A 20,798-nucleotide genomic window follows, 5' to 3' on the forward strand; every position below is an offset into this window, starting at 1 on the left:
CGCAACTTGGAGTCCTTGACCGAGCAGGCCGCACGCTGTCAGAACCTACCGGCAGTCAATGACGGCCGTCGACTCACACAGGCGCTGGAAGCTATACGCAACGGCATGCAGGACATGCGGAATGAGATTCGTAATGATATGCGGGACATGCGGAGCGAGGTGCGCGCGGTCGACAGGAAGTTGGACGACCTAGATCGGAGGGTCACTGCCTCGTAAGTCGACGTCTTGTCTCCCTTCACTTAGCGTGGAGACCTTGCCCTGGCCGGGTCTAAGTCTTGAAGTCTTTCATGGCCCAATCGTCCCAAAGCGACGGGGAAATCAACATCCTCTCTCCCTAACGCCTTAGAAGCTCTCCGAGGGTCACGTCTATGACCTCCTTCTCATTCCCAAACAGGTTGTCCTCGAAGAGGCTCAGCGCAACGTAATTGTAATCATCCCGGCATATGGAGTGCTGGGTCTTTTCGGCGACCTTGAGAAGCACGTCTTTCATCCTCGACTGGCGCTTTAGTAGATGGGCCGTTTCCGCCAGATGGATTCTTGCATATTGTAGCAGGAACGCGGCGATGCCTACCGCGATAGGCGTTGCGTACGAGGTGCCAGACTTGCATTGGACGCAGTCTGGGTTTGCATCAATATCGGAAAGCCCAACCGGCCAGGCAGACTGGATGGCTTCGCCTATGGTGGCCAAGTTGGCATCACGGGCGAGCGCCGTGGGGCTGAACTTGGACCGGTTTCCATGCGAATCGGTCGAGTGAATGCAGATGACATGCGGATCGCGGGCAGGATACGCCCGGTCCAGGTTCGCGCCGCTATTCGAAGCGGCCGCAAACATCAAGACGTTCCGTGAATGCGCGTGCAGGAGAGCCTTCTCCAGTTCTCCGTAGCCGTCGATCTTGTTCGTTGGATACCCAAAGGACATGGAAACGACATCGACGTGCCAGTCATCCACGGCCGTCTTTATAGCCTGCGCCGCAGGTCAGCCGCTGCCTCGGGAAACTCTGAGGCGAAATACCTCTGCAATTACGGCAGGGGGGCACAGCGCTTTGTCCGCTATCTTGGCGATGTACAATTCCACGTCGGGGGCATAGTCGACGACCAGACTCGCGGTGAAGGTTCCATGCCCGTCGCGGTCATGAACCGCCTTTTTGATTTTACTCGTCCAATTGCGCTTGAGCTTGATCTGTCCCGTTTTCAAGGCGTTGTGCGTCTCATCGACGCCAGAGTCGAGTATCGCAACCTTGACGGGTGACTGGGGAGGATCCTGCAAATAGGGATCAATGTACTTCTTGTAGACGGACCTGCAGTCGGCTTTCCAGATCAAGTAGCTCTTGAGCCTGCAGGCTACGTTAGGAACCCACGCCGTCGGTGTGCACGAAGTGGCCTTGAGGCCAAGCAATTTATCATCTGAGGGGGGCGAAGACAAAGCTAAGATGGACGGAATTGAACCCTTGGGGGAGTAAAACGAAAGAAAGGGGACTAGGTCATTAGGCACGTACTGTTCGTCGGGGTGAGCTCCAGAAGGCCTCTCATTGTCGTAGAATTTGGCGGCCGTGTATCCAGATGTCGGGGTCAACAGCTGCCCTCGACCTAGCAGAGGAAGGGCCATCGGAACCAAATTGCAAGCAATGTAAGAGAGGTGCGGCGATTTGGGAGGCGACGCCATTAAATACCGGCATTGATTGAGCAATGTCTCGTCAACTAAAGACGTGACCACTTCTCCAACACGATCCTCGGTCTGCTGGATGGTCTGCCCCCACCTGCCGAAATCCACCGTCTCAGCAATTTGATCAAGGTCCTCGATGGTGATGAAGTTAAACGCTGTGCATAACTCGTCCTCGAGCGGCCGGACAATCTTTTAATATACCGTGGCTCTTAGCACCTGGTCGTCCAGCGTTTGCCCCCCTTCATCTTGCCATATCCTGGGGTCCAGGCACCTTTGTATGGCGTAGTAAAATTGGGAGTTCTGGGGAATCTCTCGTTTATATTCGAAAAATACCGAGGCCACGTCGAGTGAACACGTACAACTGTCTTGCCCTTCGGGAATTTCCATTCCGCGATTACTCGCAAGAACTTGGAACGGAGTTGCAAAGTGTAGTTCCATTAACATGACGGCGAAGGTCACCAGAGCTGGGAGCGGGTGCTTGACATCGTCTGGATCCAAGTTGGCCGGGTAAAGCTCATCGGGATCAAGGTGATCTGGTCCGTCGTCGAAAGGAACGGACCCCGCCCCCGGATCCCGCCGACCGAGGTCGCTCAAGCCAGTGGCAACTTGGCGACCGCTCAGTTGGGCGTGGATAAAGGGCCTCAGGGGGATCGTGGACGACTGGGTGTAGAAGAACAGAATCTGCGACGAGTCCCACGTAGGCTGGAGCCAGGGAGTCCCGTGCAGATGGAGAAGGGCGTAGCTCAGCAGCACGGCCAGGATGCGTTTGGTCTTCTCCGTCAATGACCGGGGTTCTTCCCGGATGAAGTGTTGCAGCGGCACCGGGAGCCGCTTCTTATCGATGCGGAAGCTGCTCCTCTCGGATCGAAGCTTGAGGAGCCGGCCCCTCTCGACCTTTAACTCGAGCCGCTGCGAGGCCATCTTCTGCATCTTGGCGATCTGCTCGCACAGTATGTTGACCACCATGGGCCTATAGTGCATCTTCTTGGCCATGGGTTGCGCCTGGTCGCCCACGACGAACCGCACCACGCTGTCGTTGACGATGTGCACATGGGCCTCCTGCAGGTATTGGCCGGAAGCAAGAAACATGGCAAAGCAGTTCCGGTCGTCGAGCTGGGGCTTCCGATACGTGCCGAGACAGAGGCTGGCACCTAGCTCGTGCGCTGGACGGCACTGGCACTTGGTGGAGGCGGCGAGAGCCTTGAAGAGCGACTGCGCTGTCCTCCAGACGGCATACGATGGCTCGGTCCTGCTCTTGTTGAGCGGGGAGCAATCGTCGACAGACAACTGCGCCCCGTCCTCGGGATACCTCGCCACGACATCTTCCTCCCACGCGGCGAAGGACTCGTCGTAGTCTTGCAGCATGAAAGGCTGCTTGACCCTCAGACAGCGCGTGGCAAAGTCAAGCCTCGCGTCTGCGCTCCCCTGTCGTAGATGACCCCAGGCGCGGTTGAGGGCATGCTGCCGCGGGTACGCCTGTGTCGCCTCGGAGTGCGTCGTTGCCCCGGGAGCAATGAGCGACTCGAATATCTGCAAGACGCGGATGAGGAGGTCGTTTTCCTGGCCCAGCATGAACCTGATGCGGTTGACATGGTCCGAGACGATCCGAAGGGCCAGTAAGGAATCACAGAACCTCAAAGTCTACCGCTTCCGCGACGACGATGGGAACGATGCCGAGCCCCTGCTGCAAGAGCTTTATGCCAACTACATCTGCGGACGATTCCCTGGCATCACCGACTGCCTCCGCCAGCGCCTCGCTTCCTCCATGGTCCTGCGGCGAAGGAGGATAATGTATAGGAGGTCACGATATGGGGAGAAGCCCATCCGGACCAACAAGACGGTCTCGCGGCCCAAGGTTGAGCTCCCCGTGTCTCGGCGCCAGGATGCTGTTACGCCAGGGCTGGCCGACGAGGCCTCTGCGCAGAACCTGGCGCCCCCTCCAAGCATCGTGCACTATGCCGCACCCAGTGCTACGACCTTGGCCGCCGACAACTATCACAAAGTCGCGGCGCCCTCTATCGTTTCAGCCACCGAGACGGTTGCCCTCGGCAATCACGGGGAGCTCGTCTTCCCTCGTGCACCAACCGGCCGCGCCCACCGACAGTACAAGCTACTGAGAAGGCGACGGGAAAAGGCACATGTGGCATGGCTTCGTTCCTTCCCCGGCCTTGCTCCGTACGCGAGGCATCTCAAACGGCGGTTCTTGGATAGATGGGTTGAAGGAGGCAAACTCTTCGCAGAGCTCAACTACATGATATCGGAAGAACTCCACTGCAAAATATCGGAAACTAACGCCAAACTCCAGACCGGCCTGGTGTCAGACTGGAACGACTGCCTCATGGCGGCTGGAGAGATCATCTGCCCCTTCTGCCTCTACGCCTTGCCGAGTCTCTCCGTCAGTGACGACAAGAAATGGAGGTATGTACGTGACCGGCCCCTCTCGCTCATACATTACACGCATGCTGACGGCGTTGAACTGCCTAGGGCCCATGTTACCAACGACCTCGATGCATACGTGTGCTTATTCGACGAGTGCGACCGGTCGGATGAGCTCTTCAGCCACTGACGGCCTGTGCGTCTTCCTCAGTGAGGACGAGTACCTGAGCCACATGAGAGAAGCCCACCCGAGCTCTTTCACAGAGCCGCAGCTTTGTGTGCTCGCCGAGAGGAAGGTCCAACCCCTGGGGCCCATGTTTGAATCTTACCCGCTCTGCGGCACCGTAGACGCTACGAGGAATCTAGAAGATCACATCGTGGGCCACTTGAGGTTTCTCGCGCTGAAATCTCTGCCGTCATTTGAAGTCCAGGGATCAGAGGGCTCCGAGGGGGAGCGAGGCTCCTCGGCTTCTAGGCCGGAAAGCAGAACCACAATCAACAAGGATCCCGAGAGGCACATCAGGCCGACTTTCGACGATCCCGACAGCATCCCCACCTCGCATCCTCACCATCCAGGCTCACCAAGCCCTTATACACCGTGGGGAGGATACAGGGAGTACATTGCTCAGCGCGTCGACGGAGCAGCGGCGCAGGACCGAAGCCATGGGGTGAGCCACGCTGTTGATTTTATGCCGCCAAATAATCTCGTGAGCGAGCAAGGAGAGCAGTTCTTGTGGCACCAGGACCCATCAAGCGACTTTGTTGACGAATCATTGTTCGATGAGATACAACCAGAGGACCGCATTCGCTTCGAGTGGGGATTTCTCACCGAGGCTGGCGATGGGCAGCTCCAAGACCCCGAAAATAATGCCATAACTCGATCACTGCTCAAAAGTCGTCGAAAGAACGTGCGAACATCTCTGTCAGTCTTCAAATATCGTCGACAGAAGGTGCCAGCAGTCTGCCAAGTGAAGACGAATCCAGATATGGGGGAGACCGCCAACAAGGCACATGTAAGTGGAATGGCCTGCCGACCCTTCGCACTTGACATTGGCATGGTTAACGTTCAATGCTAGTGGTTGGCGGCGCAGGGCTTGACGAGACAGCAGACTCAAGATCTGGAGAATGACAGAGGCGAAGCGGCAACTGTTGACACACAGCAGCAATCTGAAGGAGGTGAAACTCCCGGCCAGCACATCCAACGTCTCAGGGCCAGGTCGGGCACACCCCCGAAGCAAGGCCAGGACTCTCTCATCGACGCCTCGCCCGGGTTTCGCCCATGGACACTTTCTCTCAGGCGCAGGTTGTTCCCGCGCCCGATTCCAGACCAGGCCCCCCCCGGTGACGAACGTCCTACAGTTGGAATCGAGGTGGTGGACCCGCCCCGGTCCAACACGCACGCCCGCCCGTCTTTGACAAGCTCGCGCGACGGCGACCGGGGCTTGGAGGCAAGCCAAGAGGAGGCAACCCGCCAGCCCCGACTCAAGCGCACGACCCGGTGGTGGCGGAAACTACTGGAGCAGTGGAGACAAGGACATGGAGACGATCCAGGACCTGACGACAAGGGAGCGCTTCGCCGAAGGCTCGAAGCCAATGCCGGGGTTGCTAACCCTTCCGCTGTGCCTATGGCCCCGGTGCCAGAGCGCTCTTTTTCGGCATCTTCTGATGCTGACGCCTGGAGGCTAAGGCGGCGCTTTGGCTGAAGCCGACGCCGATTTTGCTAATCGTCGCCCTGTGTACATGACTCTGGCGCCAGAATGGTCTCCGGCATCTGATAATACTAAGCCTGCGCAGTTGGCCCGGGACACGCGAAGATGAGCTACATAATGCGTTGCGACTGCTGGACAGGGGATTTGAGAAGCGTCATACGCTCGATCAGGACGAGATTAACGGAAACGACAGTGGCAGCAACAGCGGAGACGCATACGTGTCGAGACGGGGAGCCAGAAGCCGTCGGCATAGGGTACCTTATGACGATAGGTGGGAGTAGCGCTGGACATCGGGGTCGTCAATGCCGCCGGAGATGTAGAGTAACTAATATAGTCTCTACAAGGCCCTGTATCAACGTGAACCTTGGCAAAGATGTACCATTGCCTAATCTACTCTGCTGCTGGCTCTATTACTGTCTCTGCTGCTCCTGCCTGTTGCCAGGCATTGTAGGTAGGTAGGAAAATTGGGCACCCCTGGGTCCGTGTCTCCCCTTATAACACTCTGTACGGCTTACACCGGCAGATTTGCAGGTCCATCACTTACCTTTAAGCTCCGATATGGATGAAAGGCACCCACTCGTCCACCCTGCCCTGGCCATTCTTCTTGTCCTCCCAGAGGCTGGCAACGGCCCGATGCAAAGCATACGCCACAGCAGCGTTGTCGCCAAAGCCTTGTTGGATGTTGTCGGCGAGCATCTTGTAAAACCTCGGAGCAACCTTGCCGGCAATTCTATCGCTTGCCTCCCACAGGGTCCCGATAACGTGTGGAAAGCCAACGAGGTTAAAGGCACTCGCGACGGCAATCGTCTCGTCGACAATGTCGCTATTCTTGTTCTGCGCCGTTGAGCAAGCCGAGAGGTAGGCGATTTGCACGTGGTCAAGGGACAAGGAGCCAACGTCGTGAATGGTCAGCCTTCCGTCTCCCAGCTCCAAGCCGCCCGCAGACGGCGTCGTGGCCTCGGAGACGCCGTGGCAGATAAAGTGGGCAATGTTGGCAGATTTCAACCTGTCCAGCGCTTCCTTTCGAGACGGCGTCAGCAAGACTGAACCCCTGACCGTGCCCTGCTGGAAATTCTGCATGACGCCGTCAACCTCGGGCTTGACGTCCAACTCCTTGTATCCCTCCGTCTTGGGCACGCTCACAACGAGAAGCTCGGTGCCGGCATCCCCCAGCGGTCTTGGCCGTTTCGCCCTCACGTACGCAAGCGCCCTGAAGGTCGGGACGTAGCTCGAGACGACATGGCTCATGGTGTTGTCCCTCGAGGTGCGCCAGCCGCTCCCGGCCGCGTGCAGTGGCAGGAGACCCAAGAGGCCGCTCGTGACCCACCATATACGCGGGAGCCTCTCCGGGGGGGCCTCCTGGATGAGACCGAGGTGCTGGAGGACGGGCTCGACTGCCATAATCCAAAGCCATTGCAGCGACTCACATACGCGTTTGTTGTTGGCAGCCTTCTTAGACGCCGCGACACTGGTAGGGGACTTGCCCCTGACTAATAACTTGACGTGGCCCTGGAGGTCCTTGGTTTCGATGTCGTTGAGAGGAATGACAGCGACCCGGGCCGTGGTGACGATGAAGGCGACGGTGAAATTCCCCGTAGTACTGAAGCACACGATTGGCCCGTGACCGGCAAGCTGGGTGAACTCGGTGGTTGAGCGAGTGCGCGGGAAGCTTTCGAATCCGGGCTTGGAGCGGATCTGGCGCTCGAGCAGCTTCAGATCCTCGACTTCTTGGTTCCGCTGGGATATGGCTGCGGCCACCGAGACCTTGGAGTCGGCGTCGGTGTCGCCAATGGGCAGCAAGGGAGACGATATAACATGACACAGCTCGATATACCCGTCATATAGCTCGCCATACTCCCTCTTCAGGTCAGAGACGTCAATAGTCAGGCTAGCGATGACCCCGCGACCGGACTCCAGGGCCTGGAGAGCTTCCTCGGCCGATCTGCGTGCCTTGGAGCGACACATACAGTGGGCTGCGAGGGGTCCTAGCCCGGACAGCTTGCTGACGACATACTCCATGTCGCCCCTCGCCAAGGTCCGCGGATTCAGCCTAGGCCAGAGGCTGATGGCCATCTCGTACGCGTTAGCCGCATCGTCCCACTCCATGTTCTTCAACTTCAAGTCGCCCATTTTCTTGCAGGCGCGGATCCTGGTGAAGGGGTGGCCGTTTTCCAAGCACGCCGCCTGCCGGTAGAGGCTCATGGCCTTCTCTAGGTTTCGTGAGGGAGTTTCCACCAGTTCGACCACGACAGGTCGTCGTGAGGCATTCCAAGCCAAGCTTTGCTTGAAGCTCGGCTGCTGTGTTTGGAGGCGACGGTTGACCTCCTCTCGCACCTCGGGCCGCACGCGTGCTTCCCCCTTGAATGCCAGAGCCAGTGCGTCGGCTGAACACTCGAGGACTTCGGCGCGACCTGGATGCCCAGCTATAAGACCGTTCAGAGCCCTTTTCGAAAAGGTCGCCGTCAGGCCCTCATCCCATAGGCGATTCGATATCTGTGCACGGAGAGCGTATTTCCGCGCGGTGCTGGTGATATACCGGCCCATGTCTGGATGGTTTCGGTCGAGGAGGAACTGTGCATTATACGCAGCCTCGGCCTTATCGACGGCCAGTTTCAGGTCTTCCTTGTCCCCTCCCCATTCATACCGCTCGAGATATCCGTTGGCCTGGTTATCGAGCAGCCTCGGCAACCCCGCGTCGCCCTTTGGGGTGGCCGACGTTGCGCGCTCCATGGCCGCGATGCCGCGCATGAGGTCACGAATATCTTTGGATTTCTGAAACTTGATTGCCCGCATGTTTCCAGCCTCGCTAATGTAGCGCAGCCGATCCGGATTGCGGGCGGTTACAAGATCGAGGGCCTGCTCGGTCAGCTGGATGGCCTGCTCCAGATCGCTCAGGCTCCCCGTCCGGCTCGAGCGCATCTCGAGCTTGACAGATAGGTTGCGCTTCAGCCGCGAAACCACATCCTTGTTGCCGTCGTCGCCCTGGTTTGCCTGCTCGCCCAGCTCGGCTGCCTCAGCAGCAAACCTGACTGCACTGTGTGCGTCGTCCAGGTTGCCCTCCCTCTCGAATCGGTAGGCGAGTAGATTGGCGAGGCATGTGAGGCGAAACGGCTTCGTCGAATCAGAGTCTGGCGTCTGTGCTACCACACGTTGGGCCAGGGGGATGCCGGACCTCAAGTCGCTTACGTCTCCCTTCAGCCCATACCGTCTCTCGTAGAACATGGCCAACTTGCTCTCGCATCGTAGGAGCTGGTCCGGCTGGTCCAGGGGTGTCAACGAGATTGCCTTGTTGATTGCGCGCAATATCTCGCTCGAGTCAAAGTAGAAGCCTACTTTGTTGTTGGACCAAGTTTGCGTCCGACACATGAGAAGATCGGCCACCGTCTCTTGCTTCTCAGCCGAGTCCGGATCGGCCTTGGCGTCCGCCTGGGCATCCCAAACGTCCATGTGTTCGTCGACGTGTTCAAAAAGACCTAAGCTGCGAACATGGCGCCCCCAGTCGTAGTATGGCAGTGGCTGAAACGGCCTTTGGACTGTTGTCTTCGTCTCACCTGTCCTGCGAGCCTTGGTCTTCTTGAAAGGATTCCACATTTTGTTGACCAATGCTTTCGTTTTCAACTTGGTTCATTTGGTGATTGTGCTCTGTTTACTCACGCCTCAGTCTGGCTCACAAACCGCTGGGGCTGAAGCTGAGGTGTAGATATTCCCCAGGTGAAGTTGGGCTCCAGATGATTCCCGGAGTCGGGTTTCTCATCCCTACCCCATGCATTGATCTGCATTAATTACACGTAGGGACACTGCCGGTTAGCCGCAGCAAGTCCGTTAGTCCGCACGCACGTAAGCATTAGTGGCAGTCTCCCCTAAGCCTTCGGCCCGCTGACGAGCAGCTGATTTAGAGATGGCATTCTACCATTAGTTTGCTATCATAAGACTTCATTCTTCGTCGTCAGACTTGGCGCCAGCGCCTAGAATCTTGAACCTATCCTCGCCAGCCTCTCCGGCCTCGTCATTCTCGGCTAGATCAACCTGAACACCCTCGTCGTCTTCCCCGTCATCCTGGCCCCTGTTATCTGCCGTGAGAGCCCAGCAATTGTCGTGCTGGAGCCTTGCCGAGGCCGCTTTGTTTCCAAGAGTGAAAATGCTGAAATTGATCTGGCGATAGCAGAAGGCGTACACCCGTTCGCCCTCCATGTACGAAGCGTCTGCCTCGGCGTGACTACTCTCGCGCTTTATAGAACCGCCCACGTCTAGGTTCAGCACCTCGGGGATGAGCGCCGTCGCCCCGTGAGTCACCATGCCCGCCACTGGGACCTCGCCCTTGACGTTGGATTTGGAACTCTGCTTGAGCCCCTGGACCATCGTGGCATCGAGAACAGTGTAGTAGCCGACAATGAAGTAGACCTTGTTGACCCCGTCCTCGATGGCGTCCTTTAGCCACTGTCGAGACTCAGCTCTCCATAACATGATTCCGCATCGATTTCGCATTCTCAGTGCCCTGGCCTGTAGTCTCATCGTATAACCGGGTATACAAAAATGGTCGTCACGCTATAAAGTCCAGCCATTCCTTCTTGCTCTAACTCTTCCATCTCGTCCTCCTCTCACGGCCCCTGCTCCAGCAGCCGCACATACCCCGAGGGAAACAGCCCCTTGGCCCCCATGTACGTGCCAAAGAACCACTCGCCGTTGACGTCCTCAATCTCCCGCACCTCGGCGCCCCGTGGGAAGAGCAGCTCGTCGTCAGCCGCCGCCTGCGGATACCACGGCCAGCGCCCGTGCGCCCGCATCCCCGACCCTCCGTCCGGCGGGAAGCCCTGCGTGAAGCCGCCCGGGCCCGATCCGGGCGTCGGCGGCGGCGCCGTTGCCGACACGTCCGTCGTCACCAGCCGCCGCCACGTCTCGTCGCCCCGGCGCCACGACCATGCCTGGAGACCGCCTTGGTGGCCCCGGCTCTCCGTCTCTTCCAGGAGCTCGGAGCGCAAGGCTCGTCCACCCACGAGGTCGCGCTCGACGTACCTCCACTGCCCAACCTTGCCGTCGACGAAGCCAATGACTACCATCCTGTGCCCGCCGAGACACCTCCGCCACCCGGAATGCCCGTTTTCCGCGCTGATTTGCCCCTGGGCGACGAGGTTGCCGTAGCACGACGCGCAAATGTCGTAGTCTCCCGGCGGCGCGTCTGGAACCAGCACACTCGTGCAGCTGAAGCAGTGGTAGCGCACTTGCGAGGGCGCAATGGAGTCCTGGCAGACGTCACACCTTGTCCTAAAGGTGAGCGGCTTAAAGGGCCCCATGCTGGATGCCTGCGGTCCGCTAAAGATGGTCGCCGTCGCCGGCCGGCCCGGCGATCGCGGGCCGCGCGGGCGACCAGGGGCCGGCGGCGGGGGCTCGTGGGACAGGGGGAGGAGCATGTGGGTGCATGACTTGCCCTGGTTGACGCAGTTGTTGCAGTACCCCCAGTCTCCCTCGTTGCACACGTCGCAGCGCCAGAAGCAAAAGTTGGTCCAGGCAAAGCACCTCGCACAAAAGGTGCCAGTCTCCAGCCTCGTCTTCGGGTCGTTTGCCGTCAGCGTCTTTCTTCCGTCGGCACCACCTGGCGTTGACGGCGGCGGGAGGTAGCGGCTGGCCGTCAGCATATGGGGCCTGGCCAATGACTCGTCCTGCTGCTGTGCCTTTTCCCACTTGTTCCATGCGCCGTAGCCGAACCCGAACCAGTAGAGACACCCCTTGCCCGCCCGATAGCAGTCGAGGCAGATGTTCCACTGCCCGCCGGCGCACGTCACGCAGTTGTAATGCAGCTCGTACTCGATGTGCGTTTTGCTGCACCGCGAGCAAGTGATGGATGGCTCGGGGTACAGCTGCGGTCTCGCGCGCGGGTGGCCTGTGGTAGGGCTGCTAATGGGGCTCGACACTGCTGAGTGCACAATGGCCAGTTCCGACGGCCGATGCGCCCTAGATGGTGGTGTCGATGCCGGCTCGCGGTGACTGTTCGCCGGAGCCTCCCCCACCGCCGGGTTCCATTGCGGCGCCCGGTCGGCAAACGACGCGTTGTTATTCGCGCTCAAGGGCAGCTCGCCGGGAGGCAGCAAGGGGGCCGGCACCGAAGGCGTGCTGGAGCTGCGTCGCTCACCGAAAATCTGTCGCGGCGGTGTAGACGGGTCGGATTGTTGGCCTCGGGACACCAGGTCCGTCTGGGAACGAGCCGCCGGCCGGGCTTCAAGGCCAGGGGAGAAGAGCGGCGCTGTAGCGCTGCGGCCGCCGCTAGCCGTCCGCCGTCTCGTGCGTCGCCCGGGATCGCGCACCTCGAGATTCGAGTGGTTGGCTGGTGGCGGCCTGCTGCGGTCTTCGGAGTGGCCATTCCCGCTTGGTGGCCTTGATCCGGTACGGGGCCGGCTGCTGTCCGGCGCCCGCCGTCTGGAGTCGGTCAAGGGCAAGTCGGTCGGTCTGGCCGCGCCGTTGTTGCTGCGTCTTGCCGTCTCTTGCCGTGACCGCTCTCTCTGCCGCCGACGATAAGCCTCGGTGACGCGGCGACTCAGCTCGTCGTCTCGGCTCAGGTCGATGTTGTCCAAGTCTAGGCCGTCGAGGAGCCCCTCTTCCTGAATCTGGCGAGCCAGCTCCTCAATCTCCCTTTCAATGTCCCGCTCGCCCATGTTCGCCGATCCAATCAGAGACCTCAGGGATGATTGATGTTCAACCTGACGCGGCCAGGCCTCGCCCCACTCTCTTTGCCTTCGTTCTCTGTCATCCGGGAGCAGGTCCGAGCTGCGACGGCTGCCTTCATCGGCGCGCGGGCGACGGCTACCTTCTCTCCTGCGTCTCGAGTGACCGTCGGAGCTTTGATTCCTGCTGTTCCGAGCGCGGTCGTCGGCAGAACGGCTCTGCGTGCGCCTCCGCGACCTCGGTGGCGGCTGCGAGGAGCCAGCCGTGGCCTCTCGGAGGCTCATCTCTCGAACCCCGTCCAGCAGCCGCCGATCCTCCTCTTCTGCGCGCCTTTCCCCCGCCGTCGGCTCACGCAAGTTGACCTTGGGAAGGACTTGGTCGCCCGGCTGGTACTTTGCGCCCATCTCTTCCTTGTCGGCCGCCGAGCGCGCCTTTGCCGGATGGGCGGCAAGGAACATGTCGAGCAGGGTGACGACGGTGGCATTGCGCCTCGTGTCTCGCACGGCACTTCGGCATGACGGGCAGGTAAATACGGCGGCTCCGGTCGCGAGAGGCGTCGGGGATCTCTCGGCGGTGGCGGCTTGGAAGCTGAACCACTCCTTGAGGCACGCGCCGCAAAAGGTGTGGAGGCAGTCGAGCAGCGTGAGCGGCTGGTAGAGGAGCTCAGTACATATCTGGCTTGAAGTCAGTCGCTTGCGCCAGAGGTTGCTGGGTGGCCAACAGGCGGTGAAGAGGAAGAAGGCGGGGAAGAGAGGTGGAAGGGAGGATAGCTCACGCACCGAGCACGTCAACTCCGTTTCCAGGTCCAGGCTGGGCTTTCGAGAATCCATTCATGTTAGCCAGCGGGCCGCTCGAGTCCCGCTGCGGAGGAGCTCGAGTTTTGTTTTTTTCCCTTGGCCCTCTGTTCGCTCTTTTGCCGACCAAAATTTGGGGCTGTGCAAGTCTGCGAGGATGGCGCTGATTTTGGGCGAGCGATAGTTATCACTATCGACGGATTTTATCGCTGCGTTATCATTAGTCGAGTTCTGGTGACCACTGGGGGGGCTTGCAATCCAGGCCCTGCGACTCCCCGTTTTATTATTCAGCCGGCCGTCTTCTCTGATTGCCGGCATGAGCGGGCTGGGCTGCCTTGGCTGTTGGCTGCAAACGGGCCGGAGCAGAAAATGGGGCCGCAGGGCATGCATGACTACGGATACGGGCTCGTTAGCGAGCTTTTGCACGAGGCACAGCCCTCGATGGGGCATTGGACGTTGCCCAAAGAGCACAGGTAGAAGAGATCGGCGCGAACCATCATTCATGGCCCCCCTGGACTACGTCCTGTCATCAGTCGAGCCCTACGAGTGCGTCCACTCGGCCTTTTTCTTCTCAGCAAACGCCTTCATGCCAATCTTTTGATCCTGACTGCCAAACAGGCTGTGGAAGACGCGCCGCTCAAACTCGACGCCGTCCCGCAGCGGCAGGTCCTGGCTCTTGTTGACCACTTCCTTGCAGGCCATGATGGCAACGCGTGAGTATCCGGCAATCGTTTCCGCCACCTTGAGCGTCTCCACCATGAGGGCCTCGTGCGTCGGAAAGGTCCTGGCCGCCACGCCCCATTTCTCCGCCTCGACGCCGCTAAAGTTGTTGCCCGTGAGGATCAGTTCCATGGCCTTGGCCTTGCCAATGGCCCGCGTCAGGCGCTGGCTGCCGCCGGCCCCGGGGGTGGTGCCGAGCTTGATCTCGGGCTGGCCAAAGTTTGCCGTCTCCGTGCAGTAGATGACGTCGCACATCATAGCCAGCTCGCAGCCGCCGCCCAGGGCATGTCCGGCGACGGCGGCGATGATGGGCTTCTTGATTTGCGTCGTCAGCAGGGACCACGACTCGATAAAGGACTTTGTGTAGGCCTCGGCAAAGGTCAGCGGCGCCATCTCCTTGATGTCGGCCCCGGCGGCAAAGGCCTTGTGCGAGCCCGTCAGGACAATGACGGAGGTGTCGTCGGATGCGTTGAAGTCGTTGAGAGCTTCGTTGAGTTCCTTGATGAGGGGCGTGCAGAGGGCATTGAGGGCCTTGGGGCGGTTCAACGTCACTGCGGCTCGAGTGTCAACCGCACGCTTGTCTTGGCTGTGGAGAAAGAGGCACGCGCACCTTTGCCGACGCCGGGCTTGGGCGTCGACGTCTGGATGTATTCGTACGACTTGGAGCTATAGGCCCGCACGACACGAGGCAGCGTCGAGCGCTGAAACGGCACTCGCGCTGCCGCCGGTCGCAGACATCGAATCGTCTTCATCTCGGCGGCGGCTGTTCAATGTGTCGAGCGGGTGCGGGCACTGCAGGGTGGGAGGCGATGGAGAGGGCTGGTCTGGTGAGCTCGGGCGGCAAAGGTGGATGAAGCAGGAGCTCGGCTCGTGGAAAGCGTCGGCTTTGAGCCGAGGCCTGGATACGTACAGCAGCCGGGCAAAGGCACTAAAGCTTCATGGTTAAAATGGCTTACATAAAGCGGCTATCGTTTGCCAATTCGGCCGACGCAAAACACTGGCTCAATCGCATTCCTTTTCAGGTCCTTGCTACGTCTTGGTGCCCGGGGAAGAAGACCATGACAGATGCTCTGACCGCTTCTACTTCGTACCTACTAATTACGCGGTCCCCGAGAGCGTTGCTTGTGCACCTATACTTCCGACATACTGCTGAGATGGCCTGCCAACCCAAAGGACACCAGGCAGCGCCTTTATCAACGACGACACCCACGCGCAGAGGATGCGACGCGTAATAACCACCTTTTCACTCCAGGTCTCGCCGGCCGCAGCGTATCAGGCACTCTGTCCGTCTACTCCAACAGACTTGGTTGTGGGGCCAAGGCACGCGTGGGGCGCAGGCCGCGGCATGCGACGCCCTCTCTCATCTCCAATCTGTGCACTTCTCCATTAAATCAAACACCACGGCATTTTGCTGGAGAGACGCAATGCCACTGGTCTATAACTAGTGTGTATGTGGCGGGTGAGCGACACCCAGAGACGAGGAAGCTCAAGCAACAAAGACGCAGCATGCCCCCATACCTAAAAAAACTGTAACTTTCACACGCGGAGCCACGCGCCGCCAGCCGACTCGGTCGCATGGTCGCGCACGCGCAGCAGCTTCATCATCAGCAAAGTCCGTTGACGCGACAGGAAGCACATTTTCTGCCGCCGCAATCGCCAGGCGACAGAAGAGCAATCCCCGAAATTAGCTTAGCGGTCGACGACACGTGGGATGTACTGTACACGTGGGATGCGCACGTGTCTTTCCTTTTCTCTTTTCCTTCCTCCCATTACCCCAGACCCGGCGCCGCGGTATGTTAATTACAGCGATATCCGTTTTGGGAATTATATCGACACCAACTCCAAAATCATCGCTCCCAAAAAGAAATAGCTCTATATATTTCAATAAGACAATCTTGAATCATGAGAAGCCATCTGGTTGAGTAGTATAACGGTCAGAACAGTCCCTTCACATCTCCTTCATCGGGACAGATCCGGGTTCGATTCCCGGCTCGACCTTTTGTGTCTGGACGAAGCGTTCCCCTCTTTTTGACCCCGACTGGACAGGGGAGTTTCCCGTGAGGACTTCGGAGCCAAGGCCGAGGGCCGAGATCGCAAACGCAAAGATGAACAAGTGACGTGTTTAAGAGGAGAAGTGTTCCATATGGCAAGATGTTTCCCGCAGTATCTTTTTCTAGGCGCCTGGAGTTCATCATGCGTGCTCGCATACTTTGCACACAAGAGCGCTTAAAGGACTACCCTTCTTTTAATCACTAATCTAATGAGATGATAAAGGTAGCAAGCGGTGAACACAATTTTGCCGAAGTGTCTTCATAGTTGGTTTTATTCAGCCATTGCTGTTCGGGTTGCCATTTGGTTAGTTCAAGACAGTAAATATCATCATCACGCCACTGGCATGTCACCCCGACACACGACGCTAAGAGGACAGACATTTCACTTTCAGCATCGCCACACGAACTCAAGATGTGAGGCCCCCAGCAGTTCTCCCTACTGCCTTCTTGCCCGTTCCCCACTGACGACAGGCAGGCTTCCACTTGCGCAACCTCCTCGTCCGGCTTTACTTCAGGAATTTCCATCATGCTGCTGCCTTCTCGACGTTAATAACTCCAGGCCGACGATTCTAGGCCGACGACGGATCCGAAAGGTTTTGCCATTAATACTTCTTCATTTGAGCAAGCTTACTTCTTGACGATGGTTATGGGCTCTTTGCTCCTTGATTATATATAGGTTCCTGCAGTACCCGATTGAACCAGCAATAATCCCCTTATCTATCCCCACCTATAGCCTTGCCTCTATCCCTTACATCGTTACCGCCTCGGCCAGTTCATGCATGCGACTTCTTGTAAGTTGTCGCAACCTTGTCCAGGCCTCTAACGCAGCCCTTCCAACGCTGCGCTCTCCGCCGCGTCCTCGGAATCAACCGTCACAACCGCCGTAATTATAGGAAAGACAGTGACAGTGTTGCTTTTTTCCAATCAGGGGCCATTCTGTATACCTGTGCCTATGCGCCCGAGGACTCGCCCCCTATCGTTGCCTCCCGTCATCGCAGCGTCCCCGCCCATTTCGAGAACCTTCCGTAGTTGGTGGTCGCCCTCCTCCGAGATCTCCACTGTTCCTCGAGCAAATCGTTCTCACTTCCTTCGAGGCAAAAGTGCTTCCGCCTTGAAAAGTGCCTCCTTTTCATCATCCTGTTAGATCAGCGGGGCCGTAGCGTACCATGGTTGACTGCGGCTATACATGCATTTCCAAGGATACAACGGCCTGTAGGACGTCTTGCCGACTTTGTTGTTTGGCTTACATACACATTAGCTTATTACTCTGTAAGCCGCTGGTTATGGGGGCATCTTGACTTCCAAGTCAGCAATTTTCGGCAAGATATTATTTACTATGAGTCTCCCAACCTCGACGGCGCTCCAGTGTCATTACTACGAAGCGCAAAATCACGATATTGGGTCTAAAACCGAGAAGTTCTGGCAGAATTACTGGATAATGAATTACCAATTTCCCAAGGTTATCTTCTGAACTCTGGAGGTACAGTAAACTCGGATGGGAAAAGCAATACACAACTGGGCCTTAGTGTTGAGCGAGTCCTTGGAGAATACCCATATGGCATCCGGATTCTCGTCCCTGAAGAAGTTCGATTCCATTACTTCACGGATATCACCGGAGGGGCGAATCCTACTCCCGAGCTCGCCCCTGCACATTGACAGGAAAGTCCAGCCGACCAAAATTTCCGGAAGAGAGTTCTAGCTCGGATGACTTCTTTCAGGTGCAACGACACTGGGACAACTGGGTACTCGGTGTTCTGGGCGAGTGGTCTCGCACTATTCCACGCCCATATAGACGGTGAAGATATGTCACCGCTCAGCTTCTCATGCTACCTGGTTATATATGCCTATGGACCTAGGTGAAATTATCCCAGAGATATGGCAATGTAGGGCCTGGGTTCCCCGAGAAAGAGCAGTTAGGGTAGGTCGCCTATACTCCTAACTCGAACTTCCGAACTAACTATAAGGCATATCAAGTTTAAAACGAACAAAGGTCGCACCTTTATAGCAGGGACCTATTTAAAGCAATCATGGCCTCCTAAGCTATTTACACTCGTTGAACGACTTGGCCCTAGAACTAGTAGAGTTTTCTATGAGGACTCGAATAATGGCATCAACGCTCTAGCCTTCGCAAGTCCTATGCCTCGCATAGAGACTCTTCCTTTACTATATTCTCAACCATCCGTTAACCAAGTATACATTGCTATGGAAGATTTCTTTTTTTCGTCACATCGTCTCGAAGGCTTGATAGGGACTACTCCATGCATCTTGAGAAACGGTGCCGAAATAGCAGGCATGCTTCTGCACTTCTCTGACGGCCATCGGGAAAGCGTGGGGCAGGTAAGACTCCACTCTTTAGGCTCGGCAGTTACTATTGTTAGCACGCGCCCGTGGTTCCTTGCATTTAAGAGGACGAATGGTATATATCCCTACGCCGCAGCGCTCGGAATATCTCTGTCTGAGGTAGAGAATGGCGGCGACCTTATTTTGCATCTGTTTTGCGAGAGAACCCTAGAATGGATCTGGTCCTTCTGGCAGTGCTTGGTTATGTATAAGGGTCAAAGAAGCTTTAGGACAGTGTAATTTTGCAATGAAGTACTTTATATCCTATGTACAATATCATTATTACTCCTGGGGTCCTAGGCATGGCTGTTGGGCAACCGAGTCCACAACGTACATCTTGAGAAATATCTAAAGGTAGGAGACAATAAGTCATGATTGAAATCAAAACACCAGCGCTCCGTAATTGCTCATGTAGATTGTCGAACATTGTGCGTCAAGTCGCCCAACAACTCGAGAGCACCATCATGTCTCTTCACCACCATCTCGTGTCCTCATTTTCAACCGAGTGTATTTGGCTTCCGGTCTATGGCATGAAGCTGGGCTCATTCCAGACCTACGCTCGAACATTGTCCCGGACACGGCCGCGCGGCATACTTCTGTCCCTGTCCCAAAGGTGCACTGCGCCTTTGTCCACCAGGGCGAGACGTACATTGTCATGAGCAGGATCAAGGGACGCGTGGTGTGGCACGGGTGGCTGGGCCGCTCACACGACTCCAAGACCAGGATCCTCGAGCAGCTCCGTCAGATGCTTGCCGAGCTGCGTTCGGTTCCCCAACCGGCTGGAGTTGGCGTTTCCAACGTCATCGGTGGGCCTCTCTGTGACTGTCGCCTGCCCTCCAAGATGCTCTGGGGTCCGTACGCACAACGCGTGGCTTCCACGAGGCCCTCGCAAACGGCGCAGATTTGGAGCTTGAGTAGCAAAATCTCCCTGCCGACGTGTCGGAGCTGTTTCGCTTCTACAGAGGGTTGGGCAATGACCTCGTCCTCACGCACGGCGACTTGAGCAGCTTCAACATCATGATTCAGGGGGACGAGGTCACGGGCATCGTCGACTGGGAGACTGCCGGGTGGTTTCCGCCGTACTGGGAGTACACGTGTGCCAGGAATGCCAACCCTCAAAACGCCTTTTGGGCGCAAGAGGTGGACCGCTTCCTGCCACCAAGGCCGCATGAGCTGCGGATGGACGGCATCCGTCGCAAGCATTTGGGTGACTTTTAGATACACCTCCTGCCTTGACGCCAGCGTTGATGGTCAAGCGTTGATGGCCAATTGCGCATTGCCTTGGCGCCCCGTTCATGGTGCCAGCTCAGCACTCTCGAGCATATCCCATGTCGCTGCCTTGGTAGGATCATACGGGACAGTCCCATCAAACCGATGGGCAGCCTTCTTGGCCTCGACATACCACATGACCGTGTCGCGCACAGACTCCCAATCGCGGGCGCATGTCCCCAAGGCTCTCCCGTCGCCAATGGCGGCTTGCAAAGCTTCCTTGATCCACCCGACGCAGTTCCAACCCTCCTGGTCTGGCCGAAGCGGCGTGCGCTCGAAGTCGGCCGAGGCTCTTGACCTTGGCGATGAGGATGCGGACAAGTAGCATCGATGTCGGAGCCATGATAGTGTCTCGCTCTTCGTATTGCCAAACCGACTGCGCCGTCGGCGGATCGCCTGCAAATACCAGCCCTTCTTTGGCGTGGAAGCGACTACCTCGACTGTTGCTCGACTCTGTTTTCGGCCCTACGATGAAGGCCCAATGGTACCTGGAAAGGAGAACGAGAGCGTTTTGGGCGCATAGTGGCTGACAATGAGGGGCTACAAACGTATCCTCGAGTCCAGCCATGGTTGGCGCGCCTCCCCGGGCGTACAAGGCGATGTAGAGACGATCCTTTTCCGACGGCATCGTCGAGCTGAGAATACGACAGGAGAACATTGAAAGATCTGAAAGTACCTCGTAGCCCAACATCATTAAAAGGGCCCGCGGGGGCGGGGAGGGGGGCTTGCGGCTTGAGACGGCATCCTCTGACGGGTAGTACTCAAAGACGGGAATAAACCCCGTCACGGTTCGTTGCCCGGGCCAAGTCGGCTTTGTCGGCTGCAGGGTGCGAGTTGAGTGCGGAGCAGCCTTTTAGGTAAAAGGGAGTACGTTCGTGGTCACGAGAGACGCCCTTCGGATATTAACAGCCAGCAACATTGCGGTATTCGTTGGTTTCCGAGATGCGAAGAGATGCGGTCTGCTAGGTAACGCTGTTTACCCGAGTGATGATAGACTGTGCAGCAGACAGACCCCAGCCAGAAAGGCTCCCAATAGCCTGGATTGTTCAGCCGCCGCAAAGACTCTTCCGTATAGTGAAAGGCCATTGCATGGCTTGTAAGCCACTGCGACCAGTCTCGGGCCTGGTGTCTCAAGATGCAGGCCCATTCCCGTGCATCTGCATCAAAGCCTGCACAAGGATAAACTGAGTTTGAATCTGGAGGTGATTTCATGTAGGAG

The 20,798-nt window shown here is 57.7% G+C and overlaps 7 protein-coding genes and 1 non-coding gene across 8 annotated transcripts; 3 read left to right on the forward strand and 5 right to left on the reverse strand.

The window, feature by feature from the left end:
• Positions 1–334: 334 nt before the first annotated feature.
• Positions 335–3,235, reverse strand: HRG_05405 (subtilase family domain-containing protein; the record flags this gene model as incomplete). The annotated part of the gene is made up of 4 exons (XM_044863876.1): positions 335–964; positions 1,013–1,334; positions 1,497–1,587; positions 2,023–3,235. The coding sequence occupies 4 exons, from the start codon at positions 3,233–3,235 to the stop codon at positions 335–337; spliced, it is 2,256 nt and encodes a 751-aa protein (XP_044720408.1).
• A 193-nt stretch (positions 3,236–3,428) lies between these two features.
• Positions 3,429–5,742, forward strand: HRG_05406 (protein phosphatase-1; the record flags this gene model as incomplete). Its single annotated transcript, XM_044863877.1, has 4 exons — positions 3,429–4,081; positions 4,148–4,204; positions 4,251–5,052; positions 5,116–5,742. 4 exons carry the CDS (start codon positions 3,429–3,431, stop codon positions 5,740–5,742), a joined length of 2,139 nt encoding a protein of 712 aa, XP_044720409.1.
• Positions 5,743–6,294: 552 nt separating this feature from the next.
• Positions 6,295–9,339, reverse strand: HRG_05407 (CHAT domain-containing protein; the record flags this gene model as incomplete). The annotated part of the gene is made up of 1 exon (XM_044863878.1): positions 6,295–9,339. One exon carries the CDS (start codon positions 9,337–9,339, stop codon positions 6,295–6,297), a length of 3,045 nt encoding a protein of 1,014 aa, XP_044720410.1.
• A 342-nt stretch (positions 9,340–9,681) lies between these two features.
• On the reverse strand, positions 9,682–13,235 carry HRG_05408 (zinc finger, c3HC4 type (RING finger) domain-containing protein; the record flags this gene model as incomplete). The annotated part of the gene is made up of 6 exons (XM_044863879.1): positions 9,682–10,185; positions 10,374–11,882; positions 11,928–12,483; positions 12,535–12,653; positions 12,699–13,079; positions 13,185–13,235. 6 exons carry the CDS (start codon positions 13,233–13,235, stop codon positions 9,682–9,684), a joined length of 3,120 nt encoding a protein of 1,039 aa, XP_044720411.1.
• Positions 13,236–13,739: 504 nt separating this feature from the next.
• On the reverse strand, positions 13,740–14,671 carry HRG_05409 (enoyl-CoA hydratase/isomerase domain-containing protein; the record flags this gene model as incomplete). Its single annotated transcript, XM_044863880.1, has 2 exons — positions 13,740–14,470; positions 14,530–14,671. The coding sequence occupies 2 exons, from the start codon at positions 14,669–14,671 to the stop codon at positions 13,740–13,742; spliced, it is 873 nt and encodes a 290-aa protein (XP_044720412.1).
• A 1,164-nt stretch (positions 14,672–15,835) lies between these two features.
• On the forward strand, positions 15,836–15,917 carry HRG_12091. Its single transcript has one exon. It is a non-coding gene; the product is annotated as a tRNA-Val (tRNA).
• Positions 15,918–18,774: 2,857 nt separating this feature from the next.
• Positions 18,775–19,528, forward strand: HRG_05410 (phosphotransferase enzyme family domain-containing protein; the record flags this gene model as incomplete). Its single annotated transcript, XM_044863881.1, has 3 exons — positions 18,775–18,817; positions 18,862–19,165; positions 19,273–19,528. 3 exons carry the CDS (start codon positions 18,775–18,777, stop codon positions 19,526–19,528), a joined length of 603 nt encoding a protein of 200 aa, XP_044720413.1.
• A 75-nt stretch (positions 19,529–19,603) lies between these two features.
• HRG_05411 (uncharacterized protein) lies at positions 19,604–20,207 on the reverse strand (the record flags this gene model as incomplete). Its single annotated transcript, XM_044863882.1, has 3 exons — positions 19,604–19,871; positions 19,957–20,067; positions 20,128–20,207. The coding sequence occupies 3 exons, from the start codon at positions 20,205–20,207 to the stop codon at positions 19,604–19,606; spliced, it is 459 nt and encodes a 152-aa protein (XP_044720414.1).
• Positions 20,208–20,798: the final 591 nt, after the last annotated feature.

Source organism: Hirsutella rhossiliensis (genome assembly GCF_020360975.1).
Source record: "Hirsutella rhossiliensis strain HR02 chromosome Unknown scaffold00005, whole genome shotgun sequence".
NCBI lineage: Eukaryota > Fungi > Ascomycota > Sordariomycetes > Hypocreales > Ophiocordycipitaceae > Hirsutella > Hirsutella rhossiliensis.